This window comes from Simochromis diagramma, unplaced genomic scaffold (assembly GCF_900408965.1).
Source record: "Simochromis diagramma unplaced genomic scaffold, fSimDia1.1 OVJJ01000387.1, whole genome shotgun sequence".
Classification (NCBI taxonomy): Eukaryota; Metazoa; Chordata; class Actinopteri; order Cichliformes; family Cichlidae; genus Simochromis; species Simochromis diagramma.
Genome location: NW_024387152.1, coordinates 3584540 through 3605462, shown reverse-complemented (window position 1 = coordinate 3605462; position 20923 = coordinate 3584540). Strand labels below are relative to the sequence as shown.

At 38.5% G+C, this 20923-nt stretch overlaps 1 protein-coding gene across 4 annotated transcripts in view; it reads right to left on the bottom strand.

The window, feature by feature from the left end:
* Positions 1-856: 856 nt before the first annotated feature.
* cpne5a (copine Va) overlaps positions 857-20923 on the bottom strand; it is an 84536-nt gene continuing 64469 nt past the window's right edge. For all 4 annotated transcript variants that reach the window (XM_040047709.1, XM_040047710.1, XM_040047711.1 and 1 more), the window contains 7 exons: positions 17548-17594; positions 15225-15406; positions 12300-12427; positions 9596-9698; positions 6979-7036; positions 6657-6730; positions 857-5334 (listed from right to left, as the gene is read on the bottom strand). In XM_040047709.1, the coding sequence (XP_039903643.1) occupies positions 5149-5334; positions 6657-6730; positions 6979-7036; positions 9596-9698; positions 12300-12427; positions 15225-15406; positions 17548-17594 (778 nt within the window). In that variant the 3' untranslated portion in view covers positions 857-5148. The remainder of the gene's footprint in view (positions 5335-6656; positions 6731-6978; positions 7037-9595; positions 9699-12299; positions 12428-15224; positions 15407-17547; positions 17595-20923) is intronic.

The following is a 20923-nucleotide window of genomic DNA, read 5'->3' as shown; positions in this document are numbered from 1 at the left end:
TTTTGAATTAGTTAAATGTCAGAATAAAGAGAGACAGAGCTGTCTATTTTTTATCACTTTGATCAAATTTAGGAGTACATGTACACTAAGTTTGTTAATTAATAAGAAAACTCCAGACGATTCCATTCTGAGCTGAAGAAGCTTCTGATAGGTTAGTAGAGTCCATGTGAGTAAATTGGTGGCACAGCTGTGGATGCATATAAGGCAAAACACAGAGCCTGATTCTTTGACATGGGAAAATCAAGAGATGTCAACCAAAACACCAGGAAAAGAATTGTGGAGCTCCATAAGTGTGGCTCAATTTTGAATAAAATTTGGTGCCATTTGCAATTAAGAAATGCAGATAGAAATACAGATAGTTTCTCTCTTTACTCTTTTCCCTATATGAAGTCATTCTTTTTTGAACAAAACTCAAAACAGAGCCTATTAATCTTTCAGTCATTTCTAACCCCCCCCCAAAAAAAATAAATAAATAAATAAATAAATCCCACATGCATACTACCCTTTAGGGCTAAGCCCCGGGTGTTTCAAATGTCTGGCTCCGCCTCTGGTTACGATACCTACAGAAATACTCTGACGTCTCTGTAGCGGTTGGCTGTATTAGTGATGAGCGGGGTCAGAAGCATAAAGCACTGGTGGATGATTTTGTGGGTTGTGGTCTAGGAGAAATCATCTGCTTCTGAATGTGAATAAGACCGGAGGGATTGTAATTGACTTCAGAAGAAAGAAGACAGCTGTGTGACTTGTGTCTGTCTTTGAAATGGTTGATCTGGGCATCAACACTGACAACAGGCCGAACCAGAAGACTAACACAGAGGCTGTAAAGAAAAAGGAGATGAACAGGCGCTACTTTTTCTGTGTGCAGCAAAATAATGGAGATTTTCTATCACTCATTTGTGGCAAGCACAGTGAACTTTGATGGGGGAGCAGCATCGGCGCTGGAGACACCAACAGAATGAATAAACTGATCAGGAAGGCTGGGTCTGTGACTGGCTGCAAACTGCACACTTTTGAAGTTGTGGTAGAGAGGAGGTCACTGAACAAACTGTTATCAATCATGTATAATCCTGACCACCTCTCTGCACCGCTTAGACAGGCAGCAGAGCAGTTACTCAAATAATCTCTCATTTGAAATCTCTTATTTGGATCCACTGCCACAAGGAGAGATACAAGGCATCTTTCACACCGCATGCGCATCACCATCTTTAATCTGTCTGGAAGAAAGTCATCTGCCAGATGTTATTATTGTTATTATTTCATCTAGAAAAAAAATCACAAATATAAATTAAATAATAAAGAATTTCTCATTCATTCATTAAAAATCCAACTGGTATTCTGCCAAAGTTGTCAATATTTTATTAATCTTAAGGCAATCCATTACAAAGCATTTCACAAACCACAGTATGACGACAATATCATGTCCAACACCTGGTTTGGAAATATTCAGCATGCAAGTCAAAGACCAAGAGAGGTATGTAAACAACCTGGGATAAAACAGGAGTAGTGGCAAGAAGAACCCATACAGTATGTGTCTCATAGGAACAGAATGAAAGAAACAATAGATGCAACATGCTGGATGGGGCTGTTTATCTCCAAATACATCCTAAGTAACGATAATGACGCACTGGCAGATGCACTAATCAGGTGAAATGATGGCAAACTACCAAACTTCCTGCCACTTTGGCACAAACATGCACATTTTCTAAAGAGGCCAAGTTCAACTACTGAACACACGTTGGCACTGAATGTTCTTTACGCGGGGCCTATGTACATAATTAGAGTTCAGCCTCAAACAGAATTTGAAAGGAAGTGGAAAAAAGAAACAAAGCCATTTCCACCAAGAGAAACGGAATAATTCTGTTGCTGCAACAGACATCATTTATACTGAGCAACAAAATTCAGAGGTGTCAGAGGTGTTATTGATTATTTATTTAGCTTTTTTTCCTATATTACTAAGGATTGAAGTTTTCTGATTTCACTGGGGGAATTTGTTATTATCATCTCAGAAAAACAGCAGTGCTACTTTTTTTAAATTATTATTTAAAACTCCAGAGACAAAGTTTGGAAATTTGCATGCGTTTCAGGTTCAACGAGCACAGTATATGTATGTATTATGTTTGCATGTATCCTATTCCCTCCTTAATGAGTGGGACAATCTGAAAGAAACTTTGGAAGAACATCGTCATACATAAAACATTTCTAATGTTTTTAAAGATTTATTACAAATCCCAATTCTTTGGATTTTCACATTATGCTTTTTTCATTGTCCCCCTGCAAATGCGATGGTTGTTCTCGTTTAGCGTTTGTTTTGTGTGTCACGTACAATGTTTTTGAGTCATCATTAAATACTGAATGAAGCATTTCAAAAAGCAGTGCAGGCCTGCATATATTTATATTACTTATATTTATAAGTTATTGAGTTCATACTTCATCTTATGATAAATGTGTTCAGTACAAATTGTTTCCCTTAGATTGACTGAAAAATACAGTACAGTATGTAGCATTTTAAAACAAAGAATATCCGTATTCATTTTGGGGGGTTGTTTTCCCATATTTTCAACCATACACTGAATTTTATCATTTGACATTTATAGAAATGCCCATAAACTTCTGTAAAAGAAAAAAAAAAAAAAGACTTATCAGGACATTTTCTGTTTTTTATAAAAAAAAAAAATATCATCGTGTTAAATAGCTTTCTGTAGAGGCATACTGGTATTTTTGACCATTATGTAACTCAGCCTAATTTGAAATGTGATGAACCAAGAAATCGGTCAGCAGATTAAACCCTGCTTTGTCTTCTGAGAGGGAAATGTCGTCACTAATGAAAAAATTTAAAGGAAAGAAACCCAAATATGGGGCTGGACTCATGACAGAAGGAGTTCAGCACCTCAGGACTGACTTTCTGCAGTATCATCAGACTCTTTCTGCTCTCTGAGAGCAACACAGCCATGGGAGTCAAAGAACAACAAACAAAAACTCTAAAGCAACATGAATTATGCAAACACATTTAACTCCAAACACAAAAGAAAACACAACCGAGATTCACATTCACAGAGAACAACACAAAAAAAAAATCTTTGTAAACGTTAGTTCTCCAGTTTCATTGAGTGAAATCATTTTGAAACACTGAATAATGCGCTAACAAAACAGAAAGGAATTTCTTAATAAAACCCATGAATGTTTACTTTTTCCTTGAGGCCATGTAAATGCCACAGCTGAATTGTAAACAAGTCTTGACTTTGAATATTGTACAACAAGGCTCGATGACACTGGTAGCATTTATTACTTCAAAGATTCTTAGTGAAGAGCTGTAAGTATAAAAAAGTGCAGAGCAGTGGCGGAGACAGTGTGTACCAGCTCCTTTGGCTGAAATAGTCCTAATCTCACAAGTGTTTTATCATCTCCAACATTTTATGTGTGTACATCTTAAAACATGCTGGCAGAATCACACCTGGGTAACTAAATTTGGATATGTTTCCATATAAATAGGCACATCTGGATCAAGATATTGAGTGACTATGTGAAAATGGCCATTATATATGGATAACTAGATGTACACAACTGGGCCACAACTGTCTTTTTTTTTTTTTTTTTACACAATTTATACACAGTCGCCATAAAGATCGCCATATATATATCTATATCTATAGATATAGATATGTATAGATATATTAACAAGCTTAAACTAAATCTTAAAACAGAATTGTGCAATTGTGTTTTTAAGCATTTAAATAGCATCCCGATGAGTTATAAAAATGGGCCATTGTGCATTAGTATAAAACAAAATGATCTGAGAACAGTCGAGAGACAGAAGACAGCAGACAGGATGGAATAAAAAAAAAAAAAAGGTCTGTTTTTGTTTTGTGCAGTCAATTAAAAAAAAACACTCAGTGCCTAAATATATTTTTTACTCTGTTGCAAGATTTATGATTGTTCAATCTTCATTCTGGGGAAAATCAAACAAATCAAATTTAATGAGGAGAAAAATGGCTGTTAGTTGACATCAGTCTTTCAAAAGTATATCGTATTTGAAGTCTCCTTTAAAAATACTGAACTAAATCTCAGATATTAAACTGTCACCACAACAAACATAATGGAAAGAAGCAGCAAGATGGAAAATGATGGCAGCATGAGAATAGTTTTATCTACGTTTCCTTGCATACTACATGGAAAAGTGAGTATGTGCTTGTTTTTATGATAGATACAAGTTAATTTAAATATCAGTATAATAGTAGTGATAATCCTTTTTAAAATAAAAAAGACAGTGTCAAAAACATAATTCAGGGCCCTTTCCATTATTGTCATTGTGGCTAGTCCTTTCAAAATAAGAGTTTTTTTTTTAGCTTATCACCACTATTGCCTTTGTGCTTTTTATTTGGACAATATTTAGTGCATTCTGTAAATATAAATATAAGAAAGATGTATAAGACATGGTGCTAAAATATCTATATAGCAACAGCTCGCAGGAGGTGCTCTACTTTATAGCTTGCAATTAAAGATTATTCATAGGTGAACATGATTAATAAACTGCTGAATGGGTTTTGTCACATGCTCTTATATTACAGTCCTTATCAAAGTAGAAATGGGGGTCGTTTTTATTATACTGGTCACAAAATATAAGGTGGAAAACTTCTGGGGAAATATGACTTTAATACCCCACCCTTTAAAACCCCCTAAAATGAACAGATCATTCCTGCAATAAATAAATAAATTATTATACACATGATTTCCTAGTTTACACACATTGATTCCAAAAGGTATCACAAGCATGATACACACTGGCACATCCTAATATATTTATGCCTTCAAACAGGCCCTCTTTATGGGCTCACTTGCTATCCATTACATCACCATTTTGTCAGGTTAGACAGTGAACAACTGAAAGCTCCTTTCATACCGGTCTCTCAGCGCTCCGGTCCTCAAGCACTCAGAGAGTAAGCTCCCTCATCATAGCAGGTTCCCCTCTGCAGTCTCACTGCTCCAAGCCACAATGGAGTCTCATCATCTTTGTGTTACGCTGGATTAATATTTACGGAAGGGCCTCAAAAGCATTTTTGCTTCAAAGAAGTGTTGGTGGAGACGGGTTCCCATCAATCTCAACCTTGCTCTGCCCGACGCAGAGCTTTGTGTGTGTGGGCGGGGAGGGGCTCACACGGGGTTGGTCGGCGGCTCATCACTGGGCGAATACACTGGCACAGGGTTGGGTTTAATGGCTCTGCTCTTCATGTAGGAGATCAGCTGGTCAGGGATCTCAGCCAGTACGTCTTTAGCCAGTCGAGCCATGCTCAGCACATGGTTACCTGTGCGGTCCATGTAGTCTCTGAATGGTACAAACTGTTGTGACATGAGAAAGAAACACATTACTTTTAAAAATCCCCGAATCAAACTGGCAATGTTTTCCTGGTTTCCTGGCTGGTTCACTGAAATGATGAATCAAAGGAACACCAAGGTTTAAAAATTCTTTGTAATGTCCAGAAGGGGGCGACTCCTCTGATTACAGAGAGAATTTTATAAGCCATGTAAGTCTATAAGAAAATTAATTTAGTTTTCGGTTAATTTATAAATTCTGCAAACAATTTTGTGCTAAGTTTATGGTCCTGTTATTGCAAGACTCCACAGTGGTAGATTGATGTGCATACAGTCATGTGGGAAAAAATCAAGTTTTCTCACAACTATAAGATGTGCTGTGAAAGACACCCTTACTGCTTCCATGGGAGTTAAGACTAAGCTTAAGGAGCACCGAGGTGCTGCTAATCAAATGCACCTAAAATGATCCTCAGCCAGTGTGAGCACCTCTATTAAAGAAGACGTTTTGGCAAGTTGCTGGTTTAAAGCATTCACATGTGTTTTAACACATTTCCAGCAAATTCACCTCAAGCTCAGACTGTGCAATACTCGGACAAATTGCAAACCCCCCCCAAGAACTATGATTCAGACTCTACAGACTTCAGTTAGCATATTAAACATTAATGTTCATGACAGTACAATATGAAAAGACTGAATAAGTATGGCTTGTTTGGAAGGGTTTCCAGGAGAAAGTGTTGCATCTGAAAAAATCACAAAAGTGCTGTAACAATGAGAGATGAGACCATAATGCACAACACGACATCTGGACAAAATCAATCACAGCATTTCAGCACAAAACCTCATACCAGCTGTCGAGCACTGTGGTGATTTAGGCTTGTTTTGCAGCCACAGGACCTGGGCACCTTTTGGTCAATGAGTGAACCGTGAACTCCTACCAAAATATTCAAATGTAGGGTATCTGTCCAAAGTATGAAACCTGGCTAAAACTAGGTGATGCAACAGGACAACGATCCCAATCACAGTAGCAAATATAAGCAGAATAGCTAAAAAAGAAAAGAATCCAGATGTAGCAATGACCCAGTCAAAGTCCAGAACTCATCCTGACTGGAATGCTGCAGCAGTACCTGCATCTGTGCATAAACAAATGTTGACTGTATGTATGAATAAAGCAGCTGGAAGATAAAGAGATCACCGATATGATTGAAATTGAAAAATGTATGCCATACTTTAAGAGATATTTTGCACTGGAATAAAAAACAAAAAACAAAAAATAAGGTCGCCGTTGCCTAATGTTTTTATGCCTATAGAAAATGAGCTGTTCCTTCCCGTGACGAGCCGAGACGTCTCACCTGTACAATGTCTCTCTCTGCCACCTTCCCCCGTGAGGAGATTCTGACATCATCACCATCCAGCTCAACCATTGCTACAGAGAACAAAAATGGATTTTTAAACAAATCTCTAGTATACCTCAGCATCAAAATTATGTATACACTCTTTTTTAGTTCATCATGAAACTTTCCAGAGCAAATATGTCTTCATACTGTGAAGTCATTTACAATATTTATTATTCTTTGCAGAAAGTCTGAGCTGGTTTAATAAAACAAACCATCCCTAATCCGAAGAGGCAACAAAGTGCTTTCCACATATTCTGTGTGTAGTTAGTATTCTCACCATCAAACTCAGCCTGGCCAACTCCAACAATGATGATAGACATGGGGAGTTTGGCTGCCTGTCATAAACAAGAAGAAGAGACAGTCAGTTGTCAGTCACATGCCAGGAATACAATATTTTCTTTCAAAAAAACAAAAAAGAACCAAAGCCATCAAAGTTTTTCGCAGAGCATGAAAGGGTTACATTTCCAATTACGTTTATTTATCCACCAACACACATCTCATTAAAACAGTCAGTATGAACAGACATGCACAATTCCCCAGAGAAGACATAAATGATAATGGGTAAGATAAAATAAGACAAATATAAATTAGAAATAGCATAAGAACGTTGTCTTGACTATGTTACACATCACATTGTGTTGTATAGTTTTGTTCCCAAAGGAGCCAAGGGAAAACGCAAAATGCATTATTCAAACCAGGGCCTTCAAGGTGGATACAACTGTCAGCACGCACAGAATTTGTTAGCTAACCAATATACACACATTCACAATCTCATAGTAGTTAAAGAACATAAGGTTATGCAATGCTCTTGCAGTTTGCAGAAATCCTGCAAACACCACTCAGTATAAAACCCTTTATTCAAGTTTGCTTATAGAAATGCTTCAAATGCTTTTAACATCAGAACAGAAAAGGGTCGCATGTTGTGTCTATTTAAACGACAGTCAAAACAAATCATAAATCTACAAGATAAAAGGGGGCATCTTCTCAACGGTTTGTGGCGTAGAGGTTACTGCACTGCATAAATTCAGACCATGGCATTGGTGTGCAGAACGTGAAAGCCCTGGCACGAATGAATGAATGATATACGCTTGTGGTAGAAATGCATTCACAGGGGCAAAAGTAGGTCAGCTTTCCTGGAAAAACCTCTCAAGGGGAGAGGCCTGTCACAGATAGGAGTAAATAGACTGAGGAGGACCTCCCCTTTCATGGTCTCTATCGTTTTTCTCCCTCAGTCTCTATTCCCGATTTATTTCTTTTCTCCACTAGTGTTATTCCTCATGACCTCTTGCTCTCGCACAAAATAGCCTATATATTCTATTTTCCCAGTTTCCAGCAGACCAAAACCCTCAGGTATATTACTTGCCAGAGCTGATACTGTTGCTTGAGCTGCATTATTCAGTTTACACCATTTGTTACTTTGCGTGTACTGTAAAGTGTCACTCCTCCAGTTTTTCTGATGCTTCACTTTCACTGCAGAGAACCACAATAAATCTAAAGGGACTCAGCAGATATTCGCTCTGATATCAGCAGTTTCATTTAATATTAAAGGACTACAGAAATATTTTGGGACAGGAAGAATGACACCACCATGTTTCAATCATGCCCATGAATTTAATTCTTCACAAAACTTTTACCACAAAATCTAAATATGTACAATGCCTCTGCAGTAGCTTTCATTTGATTCTGTACCAACACTGTTACGTATTCTGTATCAGGTTGCTCCATCTCACCGAAGCTCGAAGATGAAGACCCAAATTAAGCTGCCTAACAGGAAAATATCCACAGTTTTATGAGGTTCCTGAGTCAGTCCCACCCAAACAGCAAAGTGACAACTGCAGATATAATCTAAATTTCGCATACAAATTAATTTATGTCTGTTCCTCTCGGGCTAAAAGCAGGCTCTGCTTTACAATTTTATTAAAATGAAATTTTAAGTTTCAAGGAAAAACATCAAAGGAAAAGATTTGCAGACTGTATTTACCTCTGAGGCTGTTCTGTCAGATAAGTGGATATCAATCCCTGAAGGCTAAGCTGTTTAAAATACAGTACCATACAGTGTGGCCATTAGCAGTAAAATTACCAGTCAATATTTGCTCTGTACAGTATTTTAAATTAGCTCTCATGACACAGCACAGCCTGGAAGAAAGAAAAAAAAAATGCAGAGATGAGTGTTGGACACAGCTACTTGTTTATGATTCATCGTTCCAGGGCAAAGGCTGAATACCTAATGAAGCTCTTCCATCCAAAGAGAGTGAAGTCAGGTCCAGTGGCTGCAGGATGTGGCAGGTTTAGGTTGAGCAGAGCGCAGAGCAGCAGACAAGATCTTAAAAGGAAGGTGTGGCTGTTCGAATGGATTGATTAACAGTCGCAAATTCCCTTTAAACCCAGTCTGCTGGGGGTCTGAACACTGTGTTCCTGTAAGGCTCTACCCGCTCGACGATGACTGATCGTCAGCTTTACCTCTGCGGGCAGATTCCAGCCAAAGGTGAGCTGCAGTGTTGTCAAGACACATGAAATATGCAGCAGGCAGTATGGGACAAAACAAACACCATGAAACTTTTAAAAAAATTGGCAACACTGTTGCCTCAGATCTCAGATCAGACAATGCATCTGTAGCACAGAGGTTGAATCTCAGCTGAGCCTCTAAGCCTCTTGAGGGTCTCAGAAAGAAATAAAAATATTGGACAAACTGAGCCTCTAAGAAGTGGGGTAGAAAACATCCCATAAATCCTCAAATCCAGTGCTACTGGCTTATAAACCCTCAAAGTAACAGAAAGCCTGAGAACAGTGCCACAGTAAGCTTAAAGCACCTGCAAAACCAATGTCCCGCAGAGTGGAGGAGAATGGAGAGAGAGAGGTTAATATCCTCAGGCTAGTGTTAAATCAGCACTTACATTCACTATGGCCTCCTTGGTCTGAGCCATGTCCGAAATCACTCCATCAGTGATGATGAGCAGGACAAAGTACTGAGATCCGTCCTGCACTGCTGCTGCATACCTGGGTGCAAGAAATGGTAAGTGGTAAATGGCCTGTATTTGTATAGCGCTTTAGTAGCCCCTAAGGACCCCAAAGCGCTTTACACAACCAGTCATCCACCCATTCACACACTGGTGATGACAAGTGTGTGAATGTGTTGTAGCCACAGCCACCCTGGGGCACCAGTAGGCAACGGGTGAAGTGTCTTGTCCCAAGGACACAACGACCGAGACTGTCCAAGCCGGGGCTCGAACCGGCAACCTTCCGATCACAAGGCGAACTCCCAACTCTTGAGCCACGATCGTGAAACTGACTGTGACAGAATGATTTAAGCACAACAGCTCATGTTAGAAAAAAAAAAAAAAAGTTATGAAAAGCGCGCATGCAGGAGCAACCAGAGAGAAACTCTTAGAGGAGCAGAAAACAACTGTGTGAGAGATAAAAAATACATTAAAAAATATATTCCTCAGAAACAAACTCTCTCCGCACAGTGTGTGACACAAGAGCTTAATATAGACACGTAAAGAAGAAAAATATGTTGTATAGCTCTTCACGTCTCAGAGGTCTATCTAGACACTATTACGAAACCCATCAGAGACACCACAGTGAGTGTGGCCTAGATTCAATCGCCCATCGCTGGCTGCTCTATGAATAATTTATTAAACTGTTTATGCAAGTGCAGCAGTCTTTTTCTTCTGGAACATTATTGATTGCCTTGCATTCATCTTACTAGACTTGATGAGCAAAAAAAGAGGGAGAAATTTGGCAGATCATTGCAAGAGCCAAGGACAGGTCAGAGGTGAAGCTTCACTCTTTGCATCCTGCTTGGTCAAATTGACTGTGAGGCACCGACAGTTTAATCAAAGAGCGTGCCCTGTCTGTGACAACAGCAAAAGCGATGGCTGCTGTTTAGGGGATTAAAGTGGCATTTGTCTTCCTTAGCTGACTTACAACAATGTAGACCACACTCACTGGAGACTGTTGAGCGTATTAGCAGAGTACTAACAGCAGAGTCAAACTCAATTTGTAGATTCCTACACAGATGAGATCCTTAAACTGGCTAAAACATTAACAACTCAACATCGTACATTTACTATACATTATGCATCATGCATGAACATCTTTCCCCCTTTTATCAACATTTCCTGACTTCAATAATTTATCAGCTTTCTGCTTGTGGTGGATGGAAAAGTTGAACATGCACATTAAACACAACTACTCAAATGAACTGCATTGTTAAGATCATTTCCTGGTTATGCAAATAGTTATCTTTTCATCAGTTTTAAATTGGACATCCTTCTGAGACTTTTATTTATTCTTTTTTTTATTCATTGACATTATGCATAAAGGTCTGCAGGGGAATGTTTTCTTTGGTGCGTTTTAAATTAAATCAATTTAAGCTGCAGTTTGTGCTTTCAGTTATCTCAACACCCTAATCTTTAGCTTCTGCCAGTTGTTAGTGAGGCATATAACAGGATTTTAAGCTCTAAGACTGGATGATTCCAGGCTTGAAATAGCTCCTCCCACTCTACAACATCACTGGGGAAAAGGATTCTTCACAGTTTATAACTGTTATTATACAAATCAGTAAGAGATAGAGAAAAGCAAATATTATCTACATGAAACCTGCAAAACTAATACTGAAACAAAAAGTGACATAAAAGCCCTTCAGATGAAAACAAGTTACACATTTTCACTACTCAGACTACATTTCTCTGTTAATATATTGATCACATTTGTATTTTGATTTATCTTTTTGATTAAATACAGATGATCTACTTACTAGCAGATAGGAAAAAGCTCTATTTTAGCACTATAATAGTTTGTAATTACGTAAGGATGGATATGACGTCCTTTAACCTTCTGTCAGCTGTAGGGGGTGGGCAGGGCATATATATCTATATATATCTATATATATAGATATATATGTTACATTTTGTTAGTTTAAATTTTGCGCGTCGTTTTATTGAATAAATCTTTTTGCATAAGCTCTATTATTCTACTACAAGATTAATCTTTATGGGGAAAATATTAACAAACACACTTGAAACACAGGTCACAGGGACACGTTATATACATGGGACTTAATATAGTAATATCACAACTGTTTTTAGCCGCAAACAGCACATTATGTCTTCTGTGTGTTTAATGTACTGCTGTCGGTTTGTAGGCACAGCTTTTTAATTCACTTTGTGCACTTACTCTATTTGCAGTGACAAGGAGTTTGTAATGGTGAATTAATGCCGTGCCTCATTTACAGTAAAACTCATTAAGTGACTAGCGTGGCTCATCGATACATGTCACGAAAGGCTGCATGACCATTTACAAGTTCCCTCCCAGAGACGCCGCCTTACCTCCCCACGTTCATCACGTTATATGTCTGCAAAATAAACGTCTGGCACCACAAATCCCTGATTACCATTTCTATTTGTCTTAGCCTGGCAGCTGATTGTTTATTTTCCCTTCATTATTCCTACTCAATTCACAGAGAAACCATCACTCACTGTCCTAATGCCTCTGATGGCATGGCTGCCTGCTGAAGATTATTTACAGACTGACTTTCAAAGAAAGGGCGACTGCACTCTGTCATATATCCACTGGGACAGATGTTTGCGTTGGTACCTTGCCACATGATTAACAACAGGAGCAAAGTTGGTGGGTCCATACAGCTGAACTGTCTTAAGGCTTTGATGGTACGCTTCAAGAATCCCCTCCATACCATTACAGTACGGGTTGTCGACGTTGCCATTCTGAGGAAAAACAACAAGACATAAATGGTACAAAAACTACAACAATGGCAGAGTCAAACAATCAACAAAAATGTATTTAACCTGTTAAAATTAATCTCATGTTAAAGTGTTAAACTGTTAAAGTGATTTATTAGATTTTCAGATGAATACAAGTGGATGTGCTAAATACTCCAGTATGTTTGCTAGCTGGAAGGTCACTATGCTTATAAGCAGCAGCATGTTGGACCAAACCAGACTGGAAAGCTTAGTGATAACCTGTTTTAAAGCTCTGTATTTGTATTAAGTTTAGCAGCAACCACATAGCGACACCACTTTCTACCCTCCCTGCTACAGAGATTTACTAACATAAAGGTAACACCACAGAAAATGACATAAAATTATTTATATAATATAAATTTATTTTTTTATTTTATTTTTTTGTTTCACACATGGTACAGCAGTAATGCATTCCCATACACAACCTTCCTTTCAATTAAAGTAACACTTTTTCCATGCATGAAAAGGAGCAGGAAGAAGAATAAATTCATAAATATATCAAGACAGACTATAAATAATTTTTTTTAAAAACACGACTTGCTTAAAAAAAAAACCTCTAGGAAACATCCAGCAAGAGCTGCTAGTGTTTTAATAAGCTGAGTGTGTGATGATGGTGAAACCGAAGAAGAGGGCTTAAGCCACCAATCATCAGAGTGATGCTACTTAAATTACTTTGATTTAGACACCAGGGTTACTCGAGTAGAACAATTCACTAGACCATTACCTGCACATCTGTGAAATCAAACATTGTGCAATCTTTATGCTGTACAGTAAAGTTCATGTGAAGGGGACTAGCAGGTTAAGGATCATTTCAGGTCCCATCGGTCAGCGGTGCATGTATGAAAACCATTCATGACTAAAACAATACAACATAACTTTTAACTGTGAATGGTAGTGGTTAAAATGTCTTTTTCTGTGTGGGCAGGATGGCCAGATTTCCTCAATCAAACAAAAGTACTTTAAAAAATTAGTTAACACATTAAAGAATCAAATATTCATACAGAGCTTCATTTAAAGTAGTGTTTTGTGCCAATCATAGCCACACACTGAACCATATCCACCGCGTGCCCAGCTAAGAGACAAAATTATTTATTTAGGACTACATTTATTTAATTTTTTAAAAGCAATGCTCTCAGTCAATTTTACTCAACTACAAATCAAAATATTTAGCAAAGAAAAAGCTTAAGGAAGTTTGTGTGTTACAAATTTAACAAATGCAACAGAAAATTTAATTAAACAACATTTAGGCTTTTTAAAAATATTAAAATATAACCAGCGGTCTAACAGCTATTCCACTTTTTGCAATCAATTTTTAATGAAGAAGAAAACAGACTCCCCTGCACTGTCTGTAAAGCTCACCACTGAGACAGGTTCACAAATTATCAGCGGGATTTAAGCCATGTGAGGAAGAAAAGGTTAGGTCATTATTCAGTCATTCTTGAGCTCTTAAGCTGCTCTGATGCTTGAGTATTGTCCTACATAAAATTCATCGCCCTCTTGAATGCTGCAGTGTTGTGTGGTATCTTCCAATAGCTGGCAGAAGGTCTGGGAGTTGCATAAAAGCTCCAACTTGCTCATCCTTAATGAGCACAGTCCATACCAGAACCTTCACCACTGTGCTGGCGCCAGTGGTGAAGTGGTGTCTGATGTCTATAAGTGATCCAGCCGCGCACATCCATCTAGAGGCACTCTCATTTCACCAGTTCTAAAACCTTTAAAAAACTCTGTCTTCATACATTTCCTGGCCTAATCTCAAATATGAAATTTGTGAATGTTATTTTAGTGGTGGGCATGTTTCCTGTCTGTGCACTTGGTAGTTTGTACCTCAGGACAACATGTTGACACTGAAGCATCACAGGTTTCTGCTAGTTTCATGTCTTTTACGATCAGTCTTGCAACCCTCTTTACTGTAAGCCAATAGCTCTTTAGATTTGCATGTTCTGGAGTTTGGAAATGTAGAAATAACAACAAGATCAAAAGACTCACTTGCTTTATAACTGTGCATGGAGAGTCGAGGAACTTCAGGTTGTAATTTGGTCAAAGCTAATCAGTATTGTAAATAATATTATAACAATAATGATGCAGTAACTGTATGTGCCACGGGTACTTCTGAAATACTGGTGTGGAGTTGAGGGCTCAATGGCGTTTTGAAAACACTGTTTTAGCCGACAGAGATGTTCTTGTCAAACTTAGCTTCAAAGGTTAGCGTCCTTGCCCATTAAGGCACAGTCCAAAGCAAACATACACAGTATAAGAAACATTTCACTCAAGACTTAACTTTACTTTTAAACCCACTTACATGAGTATGGCAAGAAAAAAAGAGAGACTTCAATTATATGCTGAGATGAATCTTAATTCACAAGTTTTAATGGAAACATGGAGTGATGCAGACATTACCCTGTAGACACAGTCCTCATTAGGCTGTACTATGCAGCAGCCAGAGCACATTACTGAGTGAAGCTAAATTGATTTAAGAAGCCGTCAGCCTTACAGAACCTAATTTGCACTATAAAAGGTAAATGGAATTCAGCCTGAGCTCCGCATGTCAGAGATGTAGCTGCTTTTATCTCAAAATGCACACATCTACACTGCACATTCAACATGCTTACCCACACATAGAAAATAAACACACAAATGAGCACTCCCTGGGATCACCTCCAGTGGGAGGGCCAAAATCATCTTCCCACTGATTCAGATTAAGTCAATGAACCAGATGCCGAAATAAAACGTCGTGTCTAAAATAATCCCGTAGTTTACTCACCAGTGGAAACTCGTGGGAAACCCTCCAATCAGGGGGCAGCTTAGCACCGAATCCTAGGGCAGGGAACATCTTATCACTGTCATAGTCCTGGATGATCTCTCCAACTGCCTTCAGGGCCATGGCATAGGCATTCATCTGGTATGGGTTCATGTAGTGTAGTGAAGTGGACTGTGATGGATTTCCTTTTAAGAAGAGAGAAGTCAGAGTCACTGATGCAGACCATCAGACTGAGAGGAAACTGACAGCCGAGGCAGGGGAAACAAGAGCAAACTAAAGCTAAACTGAAGATTTGGGTTTGAGGAAATGACTGCCTTATTGAAAATAACTGTAAAACTTGATGTCTATTTATTTTGCACTATAAGGCTTCCCTCCAGATAATAAGACTCCTTATTATCTCACAGAATTAATATGTTTGCTGATTTAATAGTTGGATAATATTATTAAACAGATTAATGATACCACTGAATATATTTATCTCTTATTTTTATTACAGCTTATCCCAGATGGATCTAATGAGTGTTCGTCAGAAACACAATAAATACTTGTGTTTGATTACACTAAAAAAGACGCTTCAGCTGAGAGGATTTGGCATCTGTGCTTGACTGGTCATCTACTTTTATATTTTAAAGCTTCAATGCCATTAAACATTATGCAGAGACAGATAACTAATTAAAATAAACACTGGTATAAAGTGTCTTCTGTGTGCCTTGGTGTTAGTTCTACTGGAGGGATGAAAAATTGCTCTTCCAAAAGATATTCCCTTGGTGTTTTGTCAGTGATGGTGGAGCAGATGGTGCCGTGAAGCACGTTGGTTTAAAATCTACCCTAGGTATTTAGTTATGCTGACATCTGGTGACAGTGAAGGCCATAAGAAGTGTGAGGCACTATGGGAAAAGCCAGCCCAAGAAACTAAGAATCCCAGCTGTGCACGCAAGCGGCCAAGCAATCAGGAACAGACAGACTTTCCAAAATTTCAACTGTTTGTTATTTTAACTTCACTCTCTGCAAATATCTCTCAAAACTATGTGTGGAAAATGTTGTTTATTGAGCAGTTACTTTCGCATAAACTGCTATTTAACCAACACGCTGTGTTGCCTCAAATCCACATCCTGGAAACCTCTTGCTTGGGAGGGGAAAACCCTGACTCAACACACCTGGGAGTGCAACCTGGCCAGTCAGCCAGTGAAATTTACCCTCTTAGTGATGTTGGCAATTGCCCCCTAAGCCTGTGGCAATAATGCTCTGAGGATTGTGAGTGATCTAAGGTTTCTTGCAAACCTAGTGGCGTTTTTAACAGAAGTTTAATCACTTATGAACGTGGTACAACTTATTGTTGGGATTTTCTCTCTATTATTGCAGGGTCTTTGACCTAGAATATAAAAGGACTTCGAGGCAATTGTTGATGTGAATTGGTGGTATATAAATAACATTCAAGTGAATTGAGTTGAACTAATTTATAACACAGACAGATTGCTCTCAAAATGCAGTCAGTCTGCAACACAAGACATCTATGACACATCAGGAACTCAACTGAGCTGGTTGTATTCTGGTTGTATTCCTAAATAAGAGCAAATTGCAGAGCGTCTATGTCATTTTGCAGTTAAATCAACATCCTGAAGTAATTTTGTCACTATTTGTGGTGAAATTTCTGAATTTCTGTATCAAATCTGTGGCGTTCGGAGATTCTGACTGAATGTTAGCAGTAAATGTGAATTTCTGGGTATTTAAACGGCAACAGATGATGACACATTTGCAACCTTTCTGGATTCATTACAGTTAATCACATTAATATCATAAACACTGCATGTAATTACAACTTGAACCCCTTCAGTTTCATACTGATATCGACTGAATCCAGCTTATTGCCACTTTATCGCTGTCTTGATGCACCAGTCACTTTAAAAAGGGCAACTGACTGCAAGCAGCTACAAACCCAGTCGCTGCATTTGAAGTAATCGTCACACAGGCAACAAGATCACAAGTTCATTGTACACGAGCGCACAAATTTTATTCATAGCACAGTCTCCGGCCACTGAAGATTTTCGATTTTGTGCATTTTTATATTTGTACATGTTTGGGTATATATACTATAGCTACCATCTTTTTTAATTATCACTAATATGATTTAAAGTTTTCGTTTTATATATTGCAGGCTGGCAGGAGCGCTTAATAGTGTCTGACATGTGAACACCTTGAAAAAAAAGGGAGATCACAGGCAGAGAGGAAACTCCAGCCCCTCTTTGAATAATAGCAAATCTTCTAGTTATACATGAGATGACAAATGGAGGCAGAGCAGGGCGATGGTTGTTGTTGAAACACTCACCATTTGATGCTGTGAAATCAATGGCCACTGTGAAGTGAATCTGAGTCCTGAAACAGATGAATAGGGGAAAGGATGCTATTAACAAAAGCGAGGCAGGAAAACTCGGTGCTGCAGTTTAATGAAGCTCTGCCAGGTTTCAGCATCCTCTGTGGTCTTATTTGAGAAGAGGTGCGACAAAACTGAACCACAAACATTGTTGACAATATATCTTCTGGAGTCAGGCTTTAAAAGTTTAATTTTTAAAACAGCGAAGGAGATACATACATAAATTATTTATTGTTATACTGCATCCAGAGGACTGTTCTAGCCTTTTAATGATTACATTACTTAAAGATTTAACAGCACAACTACAAGACCATAGAAAGCAGAAAACCTGATAAGAGCACAGCCATTTCCCCAGTGATTTGTACAAACACATAATGAGTCGCTGCAGCTGGCTTAATGAAACATCAGGAAAGATATGGGGATGAACAAAGCATCTGAATAAAGTAACTCAGTTTCATTCACTGCGCCCAGGCTGAAAAAGCAACCTACAGCCAAAAAAAAAGAAGTCAAAAACTACTGGATATTTTTTATTCATGAGCCCATAATGATAGCCAAAACCTTGAAAAGAAACTAAACATGGCCTAACTAGTCTCTGCTGGATCTGTTTATTTCCCGAGGGAGAGAGAAGAAGGGAGCGAAAGGAAGAAGGGCGTAGATCAAAGTGCGTGCTCTTTCATTGCGATTAACACTGATTGCCTTTTCCTAGCTTCACCTCCATTCAGAAATTCCCACAAGCACAGTATTGTAGATAATGGCACCGTCCTCCTGGGGAGGCTCTGACCTCAGCTCATTAATCAGCATTGAGCCGAGCATTCAGCTGACAAAGGGGAATTGTTGCGGTGGCATGTTGCCTCGATTTGAAAGTCTGATTTCTGTGGTTAGTTTGAATGTTTGGCTAGAAAAGCTAGATGGTGGGTTAGCATCAATACTACAGGGCAGTAGACTCTGGGCATGTTATTCAAATTGTCCGTTGGATCATTATGAACAGTTTCATACTTAAACATTAATTGCTGAACTCTGACCTAAAATAACCCACAACATGGTTCAAATTCTGAAGTGTTTTTTTGCATCACATAGCATTACCTTGCATCATATTTGTAAATGAATAGTTCAGTTTTGTGCTCTCTAAATGTCCCCAAATTGATACTGCGTATAGGAAGGAAGAAAACACCTTAAAGTACCTAAAACCTCTGGACTGCACTGCAGGCCTATGTTCTTGGGACAAAAAAATCAATATGTATTCATGTTGACTGATGCTGTAATATTGCCAGTTTTGGCAAACAACCAATGGCTGATCTGGAGATGTTATTTTTATCCTTGTCCTTGACAGCTGGTAATTTCTCTGTCATTTTTTTAACTTTTATGCTCCTCTTCGAGCAATGTATCACTCAGTGGACAAATTAATGTACCATCACCATTTCCTATATTTCACCAGGCGTTTTTAAATCTGACATCAGCCTTTAAATGGCCTCATACAATCTAATTCAACACAAATCTTTCAGCACAGGTAGTCCGACAATTCCCTCTTGGCACCGGTTTGTCCTTTCACTCTGCCACTCAGTGTCTCCTCTCCTTTCAGTTTTGTTCCAAGCTAAAATGACGGTTCCCCAAACAGTTTGTGGATCACCTTGAATTACTGCAACAGTATAAAACAGGCAGAAACGTATCAGTGTCATATTGACTTTACCCTTCCAGTTAGACAAACACCATATGGCAAGGGCCTGTAATGTGAAATGCCTGCAGACTAAGCAATCTGAGCAGGGTGGGTTATTGTATGCAATGCAAAACCGGGAACAAACAATGTACCTACAGTTAATTTACAGTCTCATCAGTATGCTCTGGAAACATAAACTACACCAGTGAACAGACTGCCACAACAGTAAAGATAATTAACAATCCACTGCCACCTCATTAGTGCACCTACACTACCTCTCGTTATTTTAATATTTTGCTGCCAATGAGCCAGACTCTCTCATAATGTTTTTTTAAATGGTCATGAGCAAAAATTCTCAAAGGTTTTTGACAGGATATTGGAATTTTTTCACAAATTTTCAATCCAGTTCTCATACCTGACCATTTTCAGAGGAATGATTTTTTGTCTGTTAAGCCTCTTGACACTGACCTTTGCATATTTCAAGCATTAAAAGGCACCTATCTCAGGTTTGTTATGCGCAGTCTGCCCATTTTATTAGTTCAATCTGTAAAATATACTAACACAGTTAGACATTCATAGCATTGTATTTTTGTACCAACGAGGGGATTTCCAAAGAACTATCTCAGCATTGTGCGCAATGCTTCCTTAACAAATATGAGGAAACTGGAAGAGTGGAGGGCAAAAGAAAAAGTTCACGACTAAATAAAGCCTATCAACTGCAGATGAACAGTATCTGAAAGTCATGTCCTTAACAACTTTTTAAAAAGCCAGCAAAGACCTGTCATGGATTAACTGGCCTTTCAGTTAATCCACCTACTATTCACTGAATCCACATCAGAAATTAATTCACAGGATATCAAGAAGCCATTATTAAGGAAGGAAATGGCGAGGAAACAACTGCAGTATGCCAAATTACACAAGAACTGGAAATCAATGAATCCAAATTTGAAATACTTGGCTCAAACTGTTCTAAGTCTTTCCCAAGGGGGTCAGGAGAGAGGTAGAACTTTTGGGAAACATTTAAGCCAATGGTGTTGGGGAACATTTCAAAACTGATGGATGTTGAAGGTAAAAAAGCACCATCAGCGCCACTATGTTTTGCTTCACCCAGCCATGGTATTAATCCAACACCATCTGGAAAGCATCTGACTGGCAAGAGATTAATTTTTCAGCATCACAATGATCCCAAACACCATGCCAGTAACAGCATACCTGGATAGAAAAACACACAGTGGAACACTAAGTCATGGATTGGCCTCCCCAGAGCCTGGACCTCAACAATACTGAAGCAGTGTACGTTCATCTTCACAGAGAATGGAACAAAAGGCAGCCAACATCCAAATAAGAGCTCTGAATATGCGGACGTGATACCAAATATTTACTTTCAAGCTCTTAGAATTACTGTTTTTTGCCTTATATGCTGCATTTCCATTCTATTGCATATGTTTCAATAAATCGCTGCCCTTTTTTCCAATTTTACTAGCAAAGTATAAATACATAATGCAGTCTAACTGTTATACTGACAGGGGTTTCTTTATTACTTTGTCCATTTATAGCAGTGCTAAGCTAGATTTTAAAAAGCACCTCAGACATTTGTAAATGAATGAGTCATTCTATAGATTTCACTGAATTCGAGCGTAGTACTGTAACAGGATGTCACCACTACAACAAGTCAGT